Here is an 18335-nt window from a genome sequence, read left to right as displayed (position 1 = left end):
GTCTTAAGACCATCTCTTATCATACCCTCTCCTGTCATTCTGCCTTTGAACCACTGTCAAAGGAAGGTCATCCATGCCAAGCAGACCTGAAGCCAGCCAAAGGTCACATATTTAAGTCAAAGTAAGAACTGCAGTGCAGCCTCTCCATGGAGAAAAAGGCTCTTTAATCTCCCTTTGAAATACTCATTGAAGATCATCTGAAATTGCTAGGAATGGAAACAAAAACAGTTGACTGGTCCACGAACCAGAGCAGCCTTGGATGCGAAGGTGACCCTTGCTTTCAGAAGATGAAAACTGCAAATGAATCACAGTCATGCTAAAAATACCCAACACAACCCAGCTTCCCTGGTGGCTCCCTGCAGCCCCTCAACCCTGAGCCTCAGAACGCCTCAGCTCCCTCTTTCCACCCTCAAGCAGCCACTGCCAACCCCGGTGCGAGCCCGGCTGGCTCCTGAGACCCTGCATCCAGTGACAGCTTGCGGCTCATGCAGCCACAGGCAAAGCAGAGCCTCCCACGGGGACACTGAAGCCAGGCACTGGCTATCCTCCAGAGTCTGACCTCGGGAGGGGAGAAATCCCCTGGGAAGAGAGAACTCATGGGAGACTCAGTCCTCTGTAAGGCCCAGTAAAGCTCTGAGTATGCCCTGCATCGGAATAGAACTGTCCATGCCACTTTTGGAGACAGCATACAGGAAGGATGCCAGAAATTGACGGTTTTTTGCTCTGGGGCCTTCTACACAGGCCGTGACTGTGCTAACAAGACTGTGCTCCCTCCTGGTACACTCTGCCGGTCTGCTCTGTTCCAAACCAGGTCTGGACCTGACAATTTCGCTGCAAATCATCAGCACATCTGGCAGAAAGCATCACTTTAGGACATGCTTACTGAGCCATCTATGGCAAAGGTAACAGCAGTTCAAGGTACCTTTTGCTTCTGCTAAAAACAAGCTGCTTGCAGAACATTCTGGCAACACACACAAGTATCAAAGCAAGGTATTTCAGGTTTTACACACAACACAAAACTACAACTACTACAGTATTTAATGCACACCAGTAGGAAAAGTTCCTAAGAAATACATGTGTAGTTCTTGTGCCATGGGATAGTTAATGGCTATTTCGCAGAAATAGATCCAACTGGCTCCATTGGAGCAGCAGTAAAAATATTCAAATTAGAAGAAATAATAGGCCCTGATATGAAACTTCTTTTTTTCCTTCTCCTTATCAGCAAGGACACACTCTGCTTAGGAGCAACTGCATCTCGCTATGAAGTGAAGCTGCATGTTTGTGGGGTGGCTTTAGTGACACATGCCACATCGTTGCAAACATCATTTGACTTACAGAAGTATTTTAGGCATTTTAGTGATTGCTATTATTATTATTCATCTCATTAACAACAACAACAAAAGAAACAAAAACCCAGCAACAGGAAGGTACAGTGGGCTTCCTAACACAAGTGGATGTCCCGCAGGCACAGGTATGAGAAGGCTGCTCAAACCTCAGCTGCAGAGCTCAACAAGCAGCAACACAATTGATTTCCAGGATGAAAACTGGCGATGCAGGCATGTCATCCACTCTCTCTGCTGTCTCTGGACCCTTTATTTTTCTTGCCAGGGATCCACTGGCACACATTGTTCCCCGAGTGAGGCCAGTGGGACGCGACTTTTTCCACAGGACTTCACTGCCACACACAGTGCAAGAGCTGCCAGTGCCTCCACGTGTTTGGTGTAACAAACAAAGAAAACTAGCTGCTGAGCTGAAGGGAAACCACAGGGTATAAATATTTTCATTTACAACATTTTGCCCAAAGAAAATCAGGTTGAAAAAATCAATTCCAAAAGTGCAAATGAAAAAAAATTGGCTTTTTGTCTGTGAACAGAATGTGACTCTCTTCTTTTTTCTTTTAAACTGGAGCATTTTCTTTTCCTGCTATAGTTTAGGGTTTGATGTTTTGGGTTTTTTTCCTTTCTTTCTGTTATGTAGGGTTTGCTGTACCTTTATTATTATCTGCCATTGTTTGTACCATAGACAAAAACATTCACCTAGCTGGTAGTCTCTTAATACATTTCATAGCAGAACATATACAAGAGGGTCAGAAGTGATCAGTGCTTAAAGTAAATACAAGAGCTGCAGTGGCAAGAACGCACAGTATCAATACATACAAATGAAGCAGTGATGGTGTCTCTCAGGGGTGGAATCTGCCTGCATATTAATACAGAATTATACAAAATCTAGCAGGGATATTGGAACAATGAATAGCTAAACTTTCACAATAACTTAAGAACTGTGAGAGAGTCTGCATTGAAGATATTCCACATTTTAAAATGTGCCATCTCTGTCTGTGTCTTCTACCCTCCCAAAAGGGAGAGGTGATGAATCCACATGGTCTGTTATCAGGTAAGTTCAACTGCTTAAGATGAAAAATATCAGGCCAGGTCCAGTGTATACTTTAAAGAATGGCAAATTATGACTTCAGTAACCATGTCTGTGCAAAATATGCCTCCTTCCTCTTAAAGAAACCAGTGTCTGTAACTCACTTAAAAAAGTTTGCACATGTACTTATGTCCTTCTCAGAATGAATAAGACGTGAACTATTGAATCCCCCCAAAACTAGAAATCTGATGAAGCAGAGAAAGTTCTGACCTTCCATTTCCATGTGCAGACCTTTAAAAACCAGGACACCTCCTTGGTAGCCCTTCTGGGCTGGCGATCAAACTATTGCTTGGAAATAACAAACACCCTTGTAATAAAACTCCAACATTCATAGTAAAATGGTAGCAGTGTTAACCCTTTGAACCCACATTTAGCTTGCATTCTTTAACAGATGTGTACAAGGTTAACTATTTGTAGTAAAAAGTCATCAGTTTTTTCCTGGACAATCTTCTTTTATCCATTTTTATGTTGAGTACCTTGAATTGCATTTCCATTTTAAACTGCCCTGTGGCCTTTGGATTGTTACAGGAGGCCCAGCACTCAGAAGGAGATGCAAGAGAAGACGTTGATCTCTGGCAAGTAAAAAAAAAAAAACAAAAGCAACACCCCCACTCCCAAACAAACAAAAAAACCTGCAAACCTGAAACTAAAAGCTAAAAACAAACAAAAAACACTCCCCACAACCAAAAAAAAAATTCCCATGATTCTCCTTGAAAGTCAACCTCCATATGACATACCCTCTCCTGCATTGTAGCAATAGTCTTAAGTCATAAATTAATTAGTCTTCCATCAAATAACTTAAAAAAAGAAGGAATTGTAGCAGACCATTTGACTGGCTTAATGCCAGTTAGCAGCCAGTTCATCTTGAATCTCAGTCACACTGTTCAAAAATCAAGCAAGGAAATCACATGGATGTTGAAAAAAGCTCTTCACATCGATGAAGGATTGTTCCAGATTGTGGGGGCCAGGGAGAGGGCAAACCTAGACGGGGCCATGGGTCCTATGAACAGTGAACAGGATATAGGTCACGACTTGGAGGTGCACTGCATCCAGGAAATGCCAGCCGTGGCTTGTATTGCACAGGTAAGAAGGAAGCTCCTCCCGACAGTCTGCCACCTGCGTTAGTGATCTCTGCACATTGGCAAGTTCACAAAAGTGAAAACATTGAATTCTGTCATGATGGAGAAACACAGGAAGATGCCGTAAAGGGAAAGGCACACACACCCTAGCTTCTTATCCAGTTTCCATTTGTTCATGTGGACACCAAAAACCTACAATAAACACAGAGTAAGCCACCACAGCAGGAACATTTTGAATAAAGTGGTAAATCCCCTCCTCAGCTACAGGAGCCAGAAGAGGGCTGTCCCCTTACTGATGATGATTAGTTGGAAGCAATCACAAACTGCACCAAGTGAGCTGAAAACCACAGCTCAAGTAAATCAGAGCAGCAGTCACAAAAGCCACCCTGACTTACATCACCTCACCTTAGGTTTCTCCAGTGAATTTAATTTTGGCAAGAACAATCCCATTTAATTCAATCAGAAATGGATTTAAAGGCCAGGTTCCTTTTTTTTTTTTACTCAAAATGCTTCATGTGCCCCTCTGCATCCCAATCTAGAGCCACACAGTCTAAGACTGCTTGACTTTGCATAGTTTGCTCCCAGCAAAGATTAATGTCTTGTGTATGTGGGAACTGTGTTGGTGTGCATTGCACAGGATTCCCCTCCCATCTCAAGATTTGGAAGATGTCACATCATTCCTCTCCTATAATTTCTAGGAAAGGTCAGGGAACACCAAGTACTGATTTCAACAGAAACATTGTCAGGCACTGTTTTTTCTGGACTGTGTTGTATTTCAGAAGGATCATCGAGAGGCCAAGCAACCTGCTCAGCATTTTGTCTGCTTGTCTCACAGGACAATGGATCTCATCATGCATCAAGGGACCTGCTTCAGCTCTAGCATAGAAATTCCTAATGATTACTAATGGCTCTCCCAGGTTCCTTCCATGGAAAACATACAGGCAGGACTGTCATCCTGTGGGAGTGACAGCTCCTGCAAAGAGCCGAATCAAGGCCTTGGGAAGCTTTTCAAACAGGGAGCACCCCTATCCCATAACAACAGATTTTGCAACCACTATTTCAGCTGGAGGTGAGAAAGGAGCAGGTGAAGAAAATGTCTATAAAAATCCCTCTTTTGGAAAAGAAGAACAAAAGACTATATACATACTGTGACAAAAACTGATGCCAGCAGGAGACCAACAGAATATATAAGTCCTCTGCTGTTTAACCGTATCTGTAAAAGAAGGAAGTTTATCAAACCATCTCACAATTTCAAACAATATTCCTCTCTGCTTATATTTCCATAATCCTAAACTGCTGAGCTGCTAAACAGTGGCTTGCAAGCTGTAAATGCCAAGTCAGACCATTACATCACAGATAACTTTGCCTACTCCCTATTTTGCCAAAGAAGGAGTGTTATTAGAGGAGTGTCCTTAGGACCTGACAACATTTCACAGTGTTCCACTTCCACGTGAGCTTTGCCATCCCTTGTACTACTCTATCATGACATTTTCTAATTCCTATATGAGTCCTGTAAGAACAAAAAGGGAAAGGAAATTTTACATTCAGTCACCAATTAATGCTTCACAGTGGGGGAAAATAAACAAGGACACACACAAGCACCTGATTTCTTCCCCACTCTCACATTATTTCTTCCCTAATCTTACTCCTCTTGGTGAAGGGAACAAGTCAGTAATCTCAAAACCAGAGCCTCAGGTGCTGAAAAATTGTCTGTATCAATGCATCATGGCACACTAACATAGGCTGGACATGATTTAGCACTGAGGCAGATCAGACAAGGAGACAACTTACTGCCTGCAGGGCTGCGTACCAGGCACCTCACAGGCTCTGGTGCAAGATGTCTTCATGGCAGAGCCCCAGTTACAGTCACTGTCCAAGAACCGAGATGCAGGTCCACAAAGCTGAGAAGCCATTAAATTGCCACTTTTAGAGGCTTTGAGCATAACCTAAGGAAGTCACCTGCATCTTTAAGGCCCAAATACTTTTTAAAATGTGATTTTTGTGAGACATAAACCTAATGTTACAAAGGAAGGCTACAGGAAGTAAAGCCATTTCTCCAATCCTGCTCCTCAGCTAGGATCTGAACACTTATCCTTGGTTTCCCATCCTTCTCTTGGGGAACTTAAACATTATCCTTTTGGGCATTTTTATCTGACCTCAAACAGCATCACCTGCAGCACCATGAGGGGAACACTCAGTGTAGTCTCTCAAGGCACTTCTCCAGGAGCTACTATGTGGAGGGGACATCCTTCTAGGAAAGGTTGGCTTCTCAGTGCTCCCATCCTTCTAATTAGATTATAAAGAATCCCATTTGCAAGTGAAGTGGGTATTGCTAATGCTGTCAAGCAGCACTACAATTTTAAGAATGCAGGAATACAGATACACTTGTATCATTTTGCACCACAGTCAGGAAATCCTTTTCACCCTACTATTGCTCCTAAATCCAGAGTAATGATTTAGGTTCACTCCCCAGGGACCATTGAGGGGAGAGTCTGACCTGTAGAGTCAGAAAGGATGATCAGTCCTGACACTTGGGAACTCTCAACCTGCACTGCACTCTGCACACCCAGGATCTTCTAAGCCAATCTGTCCTGCCCAAGCTTTGCTGTTCCCTTTACACATGTACAAATACCAGCTCACACAAATGGCACACTTTCCTTCCCTGCTGATTGTTGACACCATAAAAAAGGCTACAACCATGATGATAATTTTGTCTGAAAGGTACTGGAGGATTTCTTTAGGATGAATGTACTGTAAGGGTATGGATGGACAGCAGGACCATAACATTCCTATGGCCATTACATGTTAAATACACTATTTTCATCAGACTGCTCAAAGAAATGGAGGATTTGGATTGCTTCAGGGCATGAAGACTGATTTTGGGACTGTCTGCATAACTGAAAATGAAAAATGCCATGATCCCTCTGCTAATGTAAACTTCAGAGATGGACCAGCCCGCTCGGCTTCAGTCATTCCTGTGCATCCACTCCTCCTTTCTTGCTTCCACCAATCAGAATAGCCCACATGTAACAGTTAACCTGCATTTCCAGTATTATAAAGTTCAAAAAAAGACCTACACTAACTCTGTGTACTAAAACACATATTTAAAGCCACCTTCCCTGCTATATCCCAAAGGAACAGCAGCTGGCTAGGAAAGAGATAATAAATTACAATAAATTCCTGTCTGGATTTTGGTCAGGAATTTTGTTTGACTAGTGTGAATATTTGTAACAACTGTCAGTATAAAATGTATCAATGGGAAAGGGATCTACAGGAAAAGAAAACAAATGAAGAATATGGAATTATTTTACCGTGGAAAATGTCTGAATTTAACCTAAAGTGCAAAAATTTAACCTTAACACTGCTTCTCAGTTACAAATTCATGCTCCATAAAACCAGCAGAGCATTCCAAAGGCCTCTGTGTCTAATTTGCTGAGGACAGTGCTTTGAAAAGGAGATGTTTGGTGCTGCTTTCTTCAGACTATCTGCAAGGCTCTTCCTTGGAGGTCATTTAGGGGAATAAAAGATGCTATTAGGGATAATTCAAAAGCAGAAAATGTATGCTAATTATTTACAGCAGCTTTATCAATGTAAGAGCCACACACATCATGCTGTTCCTATGTGGGCCAAGCAAATGTGGCAACCCCTTCTGCAGCGTGAACACCAAGTTCCCCTCACAGGATTACTGCACCAAAATACTGGAGTTTCACTCCAGGTTAACAATTCTCAGCTTGGGTTTAACCAGCCACATTCCTGGCCTGGTATCTAGCCCAGGTCGCACTGCTGGGCAAAGCAGAGAATTATTAATTAACCTAAATAACAAGAACATTCCTGGCAGCCCTGCCACATTTTTTAACAGGCATGTATCTACTTCAGAAAGTCAGCCTACAGAAACATGGGTGGTTTTTATACAGTGCTGCTGAAGGGCTTTGAGTGAAATCTAAACAAGGCTGAATCCCCATGATTCATGCATGCCTTGCACCTCTCACTGTACTTCTCTGTTTACCTGAAGGATGCTTCCACTCTCCCCGTGTGCCAGAGGCTGCTGAGGTGAGCCTGGCCACTTGTGCCAGGTGAGCCATGCCTCATGCAGGCCCCTGCCCAAGCCCTGCAGTGCTCCCTGCAAGTCAAATCCATGGGAATGTTGGTGTGCACAGGGTAACCCCACAGCACTGCAAGTCCAGTTCATTTGGAGTTACACCAGGCACCCACCTATGGAATCCATCTCCCAGTCATCCCCAAGGCAAATGTGCTTTGGGAACAGGCTTACATGTTCACTTGTTCCAACTGTCCTTCTGTTATTTCCTATTTGCTTCTCAATTGCTTTATAGCCCTTTTCACATGTGGTTTCTGTCCTTTTCCGTGCCTTTTCTACCTGCTCCATGGCAGGGAGGTGCCATGCATATATCACCTCCTGAGCCTCAGTAGAAGCATCTGGAATTCTTCACACCTTTTCCAGTACTTTGAGCTCATCAGGAATATTTTTTTACTCAAACAGTTGCACTTTTTCTTCCAGAAATTTCAGCTGTAATGTGTATCTAGTTCAGCCAAATGAGCTTCCTGGCAAACCCTTTCTTTTCCTGAATTTGACTCTGGACTACCCGCTGCTGTTTCACAAATTTCCCATGACTCTACAGCTCTGGAAATACAGATTTAACTGATTCCATTCCTATGGTAATCACCAGCCTAGCCCATTTCTTATCACGAGTTTTGACTATAAGCACAGAAGCCCAGAAGATTCTGAAATATGAAACAAAAGCTTAAGAAAAATGTGTCCTTGATCTGTCAAATTAGGGCAGAAATCAGTCAAGCAGCCCTCTCATGAGACGAGTGGCATTTCCTATAAGAGGCAATAGAATACATTTCCTTGGGATATGTGAAAATGTCCAAGTTCAGGGAAAACAAGGGCAGCAAAACATTCAAAACTCACAGTAAGGGAGGAGATAATTTCAGGTTTTGGCAAAGACTGGAAAAAGAGTCTCAGCTGGAGTCCTTTTAATTGTATAATGAAAAGTCCAGTCCCCTGTTTATTTAAGAATAGGAAATGCCTCTTCCCCAAGAGAAAATGGGCTGCAGAAGAAGCACTCCCTCATACTGCACAGAGGAAAAATCAATATTCCAAACTCCCCTTTGAGGACTGGCTTGTGTGTAGGGGCTGAAGCAAGGCAGAAGAATGCTGTTCTGGCTGATAATGCACAGAAGGTTTGCACATTGACAGCCTCCTCTGTCAGAGTTTGAGGGGGGCCACCTCCCAGCTGCTTGTGCAGCAAATGCAAAGAGGCTGCCACCAGCTCCAGACATTCCCATGCTGCTGTGGTAACCAAGGCTGAGGCTAAACAGCAGAGGAAAAACAATGGAAATAAAAATTATTCCATTCTTAAGTTATTTTCTGGCAGCTGCTTAAAGGAAAACAAGAAGCTATTGCCAAAACCCACACTGGTTTTGCCTCAGGGCCTTAATATGTCAGAAATTACCCGAGTAAGGAATTTCAGAAGGGCTATGCTTTGTTTCCAGTCCTTCAGCTGAAAAAGCTGCAGGTCTTCTGTATGTCTGGGTATCCTTCTCCTTCAGTGTCTCTGCCTGGCAGTGGACATTCAGTCTAAATCCTGCATTCCTGAGGTCTTACCATAAGACAGCAGTCTAAGCAAACTGGAACTTCAAACACTGATGAATTGCTGCATGTCTAAATGGAATTTCCTTCTTAAACCTGTTTTTAGACTTCTAAGAAAGTGTCCCTGTTTTGCTCCATATCACAAAATTCATTTTGCAGTGGGTATACACCTGGAGTGCTGCACATGGCTGCTCAAGAGTATCATGCAGGAGCTATAGCTGGAGAGAACTCCTGTAATGCTAGGAGGATTGGCAGGGACACTTTTGCTCTACTACAGTATAATCATCCCAATAATCTCTTTGCCACAAAGCCAGGGAGCCAGCTTTGTCCTAACATACCATTCACCCCAGTACCTTGAAATTTAACCAGTGAAAATCAACTGGTCAGCGAGGAGCAAAGCAGTGAGGCTTCCTATCTCCATGTGTGCTTTGCAAGCATTTGCTTCCCTCTGGATTCTCTGATGCTTAAATATGATTGCACTGGGATTAATCCTGCAGTACTCAAGATGCTTGTTTGCTTGGAAGGAATATCAGGTCTCTCAGACTTCTAATGTACTGTCAAATTTTGCTGAAACTGCCTGAAGTTATCAGACAAAGGAGCAAATTGGACTGACATAATTATACTTCCAAATGCTGACATGATCAAATCAACCTGGCTCTTTATCCTTAGGCTAAAATTTCTGTTCTCCAAAATACTGCTGGATGATGTCTGGTTTACATGCAAAAAAATATTCCAGAGGAAAGCAACTGGATAGAAGAAAAGGTGCAAACATCCTTCCACTCTGCATACACCAGGTGCACTGGGGAAGGATGCTTACTGAATTACAGAGTCAGCAATGTGTCCAGGACTCGATGCTGGAAGAGATGAGAGAATGAATATATCAAAGGACTTTCAAGGTCCAGAGGGATGCTGCTTTTCCTCCAAAAGCCCTGCTGGCCTGCCAGATCAGCTGTGTACATAACAGAAGGCAAAAGCAGCTGCAAGAGGGTGGCCAAGTGAGCAGTGGAGATGGAAGTTCCAGTGAGAAGCAGAGGAAGGCAGAGTTAGTACCTGGACATTAATCAGTGTTCAGAAAGAAGGACCCTTGAAATAATAAACATATGGTTGGGTTAAAGACTTGGCATTGTAAAAACAGAAGGGATCTGATGTGGAAAGTTTAATCCTGAATAGATCTGCCTTTTCATGGAAAAAGGGTCGGTGGCTTGGTCCAAGCCAGGAATTCTGGAACTGACACTTGAGCTGAAGGCAAAGGGTGAGGCACTTGCAGAGTAACCACATCCTAGGGGAAGGTATTTCATTTAAAGCAGGAACACAGAAGGAAAACCTCCTTCTCTAGACCAGGTGACAGATGCTTCCAAGATGCAGCCTGAGAATCATAAGATGGTTTTCCTCTCCCTTCCTGTAATAAGGAAGGCAGACTAAAATAAACATTAAGCTGAAGCATAAACTGACAATGGGGCTGGGGAAGCAGTCAGAAGAGAGTCAGAAGAGAGGCACTCAATCAAAATGCGATTTAGCAACCCAGCACCAGGACATGTCTCCAGAGATTCACAGCTTATTTCCAGTTCTTACATTCACCTACTGTGACTCCAGCAAGCCCATTTGTCTCTCTGACAGGTCCCCCTCTTGCTCTTTTCCTGACTCATTCTGTTAGATCACAAAGCTGCCTTTTCCCCACTCAGACACTATCCCATGGAGTAAGCTTGTTTAAACAACAAGTCCCGATTCCACGTGAAGCCACTTATAAAGACTGCTTTGAGGAGTTCCCCTGTTGGAGGAGATACTACAGAGACACATTTGGGTCCTGCCAAACACCAAAGGAGCAGTACAAAATGTTGTACTATTAGCTCAGAAATCACCTAGTACTTTTGACTCACAGTGATATTCAGTGGACAACCAGGCTGGCCTGAGCCCATGAGCCTCAATGCAGTTAGCAGGGCCTGCTCATGCAAGCAGCCCAAGGCTCAGCCTGACAGACCTCAGGAACTGGAGCTCCACATCTGCTGCCCCCTCTGACCTGGGTGCCAGGGACGATGGCCACACTCCTGGAATAACAACCAGCATCTTGGAGCTCTAGGCACTGTCACCAAGGTACACCTGACCCAGATAGTGCCAGCCTTCGCTAGCAACATAGCTTAATTACTAATAACTGGGTGGCAAAAGCAGGCTTGCTTTGTTTTAAAGTCCAATTACCCAAGAATTTGGAAATAAATCCAGGAACAGCAAGTGAAAACTCTCTTTTGCTAATTGTGAGGCAGTTTCCAAGACTGCTTTTTCTAATCATGTACAATGGACATTTTGGGTATGCAAAACAGTAGTGATACTGTTATGCCTCCATGAAAGCTGGCTGCTTCTGTTCAGCCACTTATTTTCATCCTTTTTCACAAAAATATAGATGAGCTACAAATAAATTGCTCATTAAAGAAAGCGATTTTATTCCTACAGCACTGCTTCCTTGTGGCACTCTTATATTCAAGAAGAGGGAAGATCTGAGGAACTAAAGGCTGGTCAGCCTGACCTTGATCCCTGGAAAGATGACAGAACACATGATCATGTGAACCACTTCTAAATACACAAAGGACAAGACATGTTAATTTATGGAGGGGAAATCCCGCTGACCCTGCCTGACAGTCTTGTATGATATGGGGGACTTGCTGGGTGACGTGGTTTATGTTGAATTTAGCAAGGCTTCTGGCATGCTCTCAAACATCCTTGGAGACAAACAGAGGAAGAACAATCTAGAAAAGTGGACAGTGAAATGGCCTGATAACCAGCCAAAGCACTGTGCTCCAAGCCCAGCTGGTGGCCAGTCACTAGGGCCTTACCCCAGGGGTCAGGACTGCTTAGTGTCTTTTTTAATTAAGTGGATGATGGGGAGAGAGCAGGCTCAGCAAGTTCACAGCCCATACAAAACCAAGGAAGGTGGCTCATGCTCTGGAGGACTGTGCTGCCATACAGAGGGAGCTGGACAAGCTGTAAAAATGTGCAGGCAGCAAACTCATTAATATCCACAAAAGAAAATGAAAAGCCCTGCACTTGGGAAGGAATAACTACACATATCAGCATGGGGCTGACCAGCTGGAAAGCAGCTTGGCCAAGAAAGACCTGTTGATCCTGGTGGACACCAGGCTGAAGTCAACAATGCACCCCTGTGCCATCAACAGCATCCTGAGTGACATCAGGAGAATTGTTACCAATAGGGAGAGAAAGATGATCCTTCTCTACTCACATCTGAAGTGTTTGGTCCAGTTCTGTGCTCCTCAATACAAGGAAGATATGGACTTCTTGGAGCAAGTCCAGTGAAGGACCACAAGGAAGATTTAAGGGATGGCAGCATCTGACATACAGAGAGGCTGAATGAGCTGTGACTGTTCAGCCTAGAGAAGAGAAGATTCAGGGGGATCTTATCTATGTGCATAAATACCTGAGGGGAGAACACAGAGAAGGTGCAGCCAGACTCTTCTGAGTGTCCATAGAAAGGACTCTTGCCCATTGAAAGGACAAGAGGAACCACACAATTTTAAATACAGAAATCCCATTATAATATAAGAATGCTTTTGACTGTTGAGAGTGGTTAAAAAACAAAGCAGACTGCTGAGAGTGGCTGTGCAGACTCCATCCTTAGAGTTACTCAAGACCCAACAGGACAAGGTCCTAAGCATTCTGCTCTAGCTGACCCAGCTTTGAGCAGAGGGCTGGGGACTAGACAATCTCCAGAGGAACTTGTCAAGCTCAGCAGTTCTGTCATTCTCCTGCCTTTTAACTTTGCATTCACTCAGCAACTGTAAACAACAGTCCTCTCTCTGCCCTACACTGCTGTCTGAGTGGTGTCCAGGTAACAGCAATAGCCACAGCAACTTCCCTCTAGAACTCTGTGGCATCTCCTGCTTTTACTTCTCAGAAGTAACCTTGCAGCAGCTCTGGGGCAGAGGTTGGCTCTTTTATCACTTGGGAAGTAAAGGATAAGTTCATTGGTGTTTGGTAGTTTTGTTTTATACAGGAAAGCTCTGCAGAGTTTCCTGCTGATGGTCGTGCTCTGAAACATCCAATTATTTAACAGTTTCCTTCACTTTGCAGTGTGTTAACAGTTTTGTAATGCCAGAATTTTTCTTAGCAAAAGCCCTACAGATCTCATCTACATTTTATATTTCACCTGTGTTTATCCCCTCTGCCTTATAAAGATATTCTTACTTGGAATATATTCAAGACTATGAAAATCCAGTGCACTCTAGTAAGGTAGCTTACTTCAGCACAGACTTCTGTCTTCAAGGAAGAAATGGAAGTACTTGTCCTCAAAAGGATGGGAAATGTCCAGTGACAATTAATTTCTACTTCTCCCATATAGTAACAGAGAAAATTACTTGTTTTTTCAAAAAAATCCAAAGAATTTTGGACTTTTTTTGCTTAGATAGATCTGGCTTATTAAAAATAAATAAATAAATAATAAGCAACAATGATGTAAACAAATGTAGGACTTACGTATGATCCATAATTCACTGCTAGGGTCTGCAAAGCCCATGGAAGGCCTAGGCCAATTAAAATATCAAAAACATTGCTTCCAATGGAGTTGGACACAGCCATATCCCCCATACCTGCAGGAATGAAAACCACATACGCTCAGACATATCTCAGAAAAGTCCTGCAGCTTTAATCTAAGGTAATCCAGGCAATTTCCCCCGATTAAGGCCAAGATTTATGGAAGATGCCCCTCACTCCCTCCCTTCCCTTTGCCCCCCCATCATACAAGGACAGCAGGCTTAAAGGGACTTAATCCACCTTCCAGGATCATCTGAGAATTCTCCTCTACTAATCCTCTGCTGCTGAGGGAACTTGCTGTGCTGGCTGTGACCTGCCAGTTCTCTGGTGCAATATTCAGGGGGACTTTTGACCCTTTACTGTGACCATGACACATGAGCTTCTGTATTGGATTGATTGCAAAAGGTCTTTGAGTCGTCTGCTCAGCAGCTGCTTATTTCAGTGATGAGCCACTGGTTTTGCTCCCATAAAGCAGTACTGGCTACTTGCTTTTCCTCTTAATACACCTGTTGCTCAGGCCACAAATATGGGGGAGCTGCTTTCCTTAAAAACATTAGGATCTTCCAGTCCTTATTACTGAGAAGAAAAGCTGGAAGGTGACCTGAAAGATTCTTATGCCATTAAATAGTTCTATACCACTGATATTCAAACTAAGAAAATTACTGTAATTATTGAGGAAAGCTTGAAGTTGACAATACTGCCAGAACTTGTTCGACACTTCTGTTGAGAACTTGTTAACTGCTTTGCAATAGCAGCACAATTTATTTCATTCTTTGTTCTTGCTTTAAATTCCAAGGCTTGTGGAAAGAGCTCTGTATATTCTCCTGTTGAGGAAACATCTGTGCTACCTGAAGAGGCCTGAAGAGGAGGAGAATGTCAGGACACACTTCCACAGCAGGATGCCATCCCTGCAAAGACCCACCTTGCCTGGCCACAATAAGGCTGGCCATGCAGTCTGGCACGCTGGTTCCTGCTGCCAAGAAAGTGATGCCCATGATCACGTCTGGAATTCCCAGAGTGTACCCAATGATTGTCACCTAAGGAGAGTATGAAATAAACTGTCAAGCTGTTTACAAGAATTAAGACCCGAGACCAACTTGGCCCAAATCTGCAAGATGCTCTGAGACAAGAGGCAATCTCTCAGTGCAAACTCACACTTCCTTTAAATAGAGGCAGTGACAGGCTTTTTTGGTATATTCCTCAACTGGCAGGGGATAGCACTCACCTGCTGTGTACCCTCTCAGGTTAGTTGTTCCATACATTTCATCCACAGTTTTCCTGATACTAACCTGGAAAAGAGACTATATGGTTGCTCACTACCCTGGGTAACTGTCTCCTGATCTTGGATGAAGTTTGTAAACATTATTATATACAAATACTAGCTAAGTAAACACAAAACCACCCTATGTTTCTAGTTCTGCAGGATTTTGATTGAATGTCATGCTATTGTTCATGCTAAGTTCAAAGTGTTATCATTCACAACTCCATGTCTCTTGAGCTTGCTTGCTCCAAGAGAATGAAAAGTTGTTGTTGCCAGATTGTCACGCAGCACCCCTCACACTACAGGACTAGGAGATGTTCCATTGCTGCAGCTGTAATTGTTGCCCAAGGTAAAGAATCTGGATGAAATGCCCTAAATCAAGCTCAATGGCCATGGCTACTGGCCCCTAATTTTCTTCTCTGAGTGTGGACAGATCCAAAAGAAATAGAAGCAAACCTAAGGTTTCTCACCTGAAAATTCAGGTGTGTAGAACTTCCTATGCATTTCTCTAGACTGCCAAACCCCCTCCTGCTGCTTCTCCCAGGCAGTGGTTTCTGGGTTAGTTGGTACGTACCATCCACACCATCATGTAAGAAAAAGCTGCAATCCACAGGGTAGAAGAAGCAAAGGTGACCATGAACCATTTTTCCAAGTGGGGTTTGTTACAGTTGGGCACTGTGAAGTACAGGACAAAACTCAAGGGCCATGTGAAGACCCACTTCAACATTTCTATCTTGCCAGCTGCCAAACAACAAAACAAAGGGAAACAATCACAAGACACGTCTGCTGTATTTCAGAATGCTATTAGTTTGTTAACATGTGCAAACAAAATGCCAGGGACACCTCAGCCTGTTAGGCCAACATGCCATTCCTTGTTCAGAAGATAATGATGTAATGGCAGATAGGAGGTCAGAGACAGGCACAGGAGTATTAAGGCCCTCCCTGAGCGTTTAAGTAATGGGTCAGACCATATGTGCTCCCCCTCCTCTCTAGTCAAGTTCTTACAAAACCACATAAAATGCAAGTCCAAGAAAGAGATCTGATTCATCTTAAATCACCTAATGGGAAGGTACAGAAAAGATGGAGGCAGGCCCTTCAAAACGGAATTACAAAATTCCTTGCACAAGGGAATTACAAAAGCCAATGGACTCAACTTCCAATAGGGAAATTCAGAACCGACAGCACATTAAGTACATTGTGCATTTTCTCTTTTTTTCCTACTGGGGTGGGGGGAGGGGGGGTGGTCAAACATTGGAACAGGTACCCAGAAGTCTGTGGGATGTCCATCCTTATAGATAATAAAACTTAACTGGACACAGGCTTGGAGAAGGACCTGCTCTGAACAGGGGTTGGAACCAGAGATCTTGAGAGGTCTGTGCCAGCCTTTCACATACTTTGCAAGTCCATAGGACATCTAAATTACTCTCTTTAAGGCTCAGGTCTTTTCTTCACTCAAACTACAGAAATGCTGTTTGAGTGAGACCTGAACAGGAGTTCCCAAAATTGTATCTTGCCTGCAAAGGGCAGGACCACTCCCTACAGTATTCCAGCTCATCTGCAACACAGCTATTCTTGCCAGTTATGGCAACTGTGACTCAAAGGCAGGACAGGGATACATTATGATCATCCCAGGACCAGAGCCCTGATGTGGTAAGAAGCACTAGGCTAAAAGGAGATCTCCATCCTGCAGGTGCAGTGCTCAGCAGCCTAAGGCACACATAGCTCCTCATGAGTCATGCAGCTGCTCTGACTTTCTAAGCCCTCCATACAGAGCGAGAAGCACTGTGGCAGTGACTAGTGAATAGCAGGAAAGCAGAGGCACTCAGGACCACCCTGTGTATCTGCTTCCCATCAGTATCACTAGTGCCTTGCCCACATTAGCACTGCACTGTCCAAGTGAGGTAAGAGCACACCTCACCTCCCAGCAAAGGTATGTCCTAGCCATGGACATATCTGATCTTCACTCAGGCTCCTTGCCAGCAGCCCAGCTATCTTCAGCTTCCTCCACAGTGAGCAGAGATCCATCTCTCCAGGGGGTGAGCCATGTTTTGGGGGCAGAACCCACCCTGTGGAGATCGTTGCATCTCCCCTGTTACTGCAACAGCAGCACAGTGCCAACACAGGAGCTGCAGCAGAGATGTGCCCAACCCCAGAAGTCTGCACCCTGAGAGGTTCCTGCTGCTTCCCAGTTCCCCATCTCTTTTACATGTGGCTAGAAGCTTCACTGCAAAGTGAAAGCTGATGGAAGCTCTCAGAGACACTTCTACCTCCACATCCATCTGCAATGCTTTCCAGCATATCCAAACAAACACCACACAAACACAGGAGTTTCTTACTGGGTAGGCCAAAAGGTGTGTATGGCCCTTCATGGTCATCATCATCATCGTCATCATCTTCTTCCTCGTCGTTTTCGTTGTTCTCGTTATCCTCATTCTCATTCCTAGCCTCGGCCACGTCCTCATCCCGCTGCGTGCCGTTCACGCCATGCTCAGCAGAATTGCTGGGGCCTGTTCCATTCTCCACCACATGCCTGATGGGTATTTTGATTGCTACTTCTGACTCACCGTTGGTGTAAATCCTGCTGTTGATCAGCCTCTGTCTCTGTAAATAAAGGCAGTCTTGCTGAGAAGTAAGACTTTTTAAAATTTGAGGTTTTTATAAGCAAAAGGGAGGAACAGAGAAAGAGAGGTGTGTAGAATTGTTTAAAAATTTATCTTTAAAAGCAAAAAGGATTTTCAACAGGTACAAAATGATGCTTGCTTGCAGACCACTAGAAAAATCTCACATGCACAGCTTTTACAAATGAAGGTCCAGTGGCTGTGGAATTGACTCCAGGAGTACTCCAAGACCAGTGACACGTTAAGTGCAGTCTCGGGGTAGTACCATATTATTAAAAAGATCTATGCAGAGGGCAGCTCCTGTGAGCAGCAGCTACATAGCTGTTACACAGCTACTGTGTAACAACTGCTGCAAAAATCTCCAGGGGCACAGAGAGCAAGGGATGTTCAGTGAAGTCAGTGGCAGAAGGATAAAATTTGGGAGAGCGCTATCAGGGATCCAGAAGAAACACTAGAGTTGCATTTCAAGCTAAACACTGCTACAGGAAAATGCAAATTCAGAAAGAGAAAGACAGGTGGGGGAGATAAAAGACACACCTCATTGATTAACATGCGGCTGGCCATGGAGAGACGGGTTTTGGGAGGGAAATGGCTGGTTATCATGATCCGGAGCCCAGCCTCAGAAAATGAAAGCTGGTGTGGGTAGGCAGAGAGCAGCTCATCAACCATGATCACTGAGGCTTTACGGCGGAAATTTCCTGCAGACAAGGAACAAAAACAAATTGAGGCCTTCTTCCTGCAGTCTCTCCCTCTGCTCTATGTGGCTCTAAGAAGAATGAACCCATGGGTTCCAGAAGTTCTCT

General features: G+C 44.0%; 1 protein-coding gene across 1 annotated transcript in view; it reads right to left on the bottom strand.

Annotated features, from left to right (window-relative positions):
• Nucleotides 1-1342: 1342 nt before the first annotated feature.
• Nucleotides 1343-18335, bottom strand: part of SLC24A3 (solute carrier family 24 member 3) — a 111454-nt gene continuing 94461 nt past the window's right edge. The window contains exons 11-17 of the mRNA XM_053974742.1: nucleotides 18070-18230; nucleotides 17251-17515; nucleotides 15489-15655; nucleotides 14576-14690; nucleotides 13597-13709; nucleotides 4654-4719; nucleotides 1343-3698 (exon numbers count right to left, since the gene is read on the bottom strand). Coding sequence (XP_053830717.1) covers nucleotides 3549-3698; nucleotides 4654-4719; nucleotides 13597-13709; nucleotides 14576-14690; nucleotides 15489-15655; nucleotides 17251-17515; nucleotides 18070-18230 — 1037 coding nt within the window. The 3' untranslated portion in view covers nucleotides 1343-3548. The remainder of the gene's footprint in view (nucleotides 3699-4653; nucleotides 4720-13596; nucleotides 13710-14575; nucleotides 14691-15488; nucleotides 15656-17250; nucleotides 17516-18069; nucleotides 18231-18335) is intronic.

Source organism: Vidua macroura, chromosome 3 (genome assembly GCF_024509145.1).
Source record: "Vidua macroura isolate BioBank_ID:100142 chromosome 3, ASM2450914v1, whole genome shotgun sequence".
In the NCBI taxonomy this organism is placed as follows: domain Eukaryota; kingdom Metazoa; phylum Chordata; class Aves; order Passeriformes; family Viduidae; genus Vidua; species Vidua macroura.
This window is presented reverse-complemented; position numbering and strand designations above follow the sequence as displayed.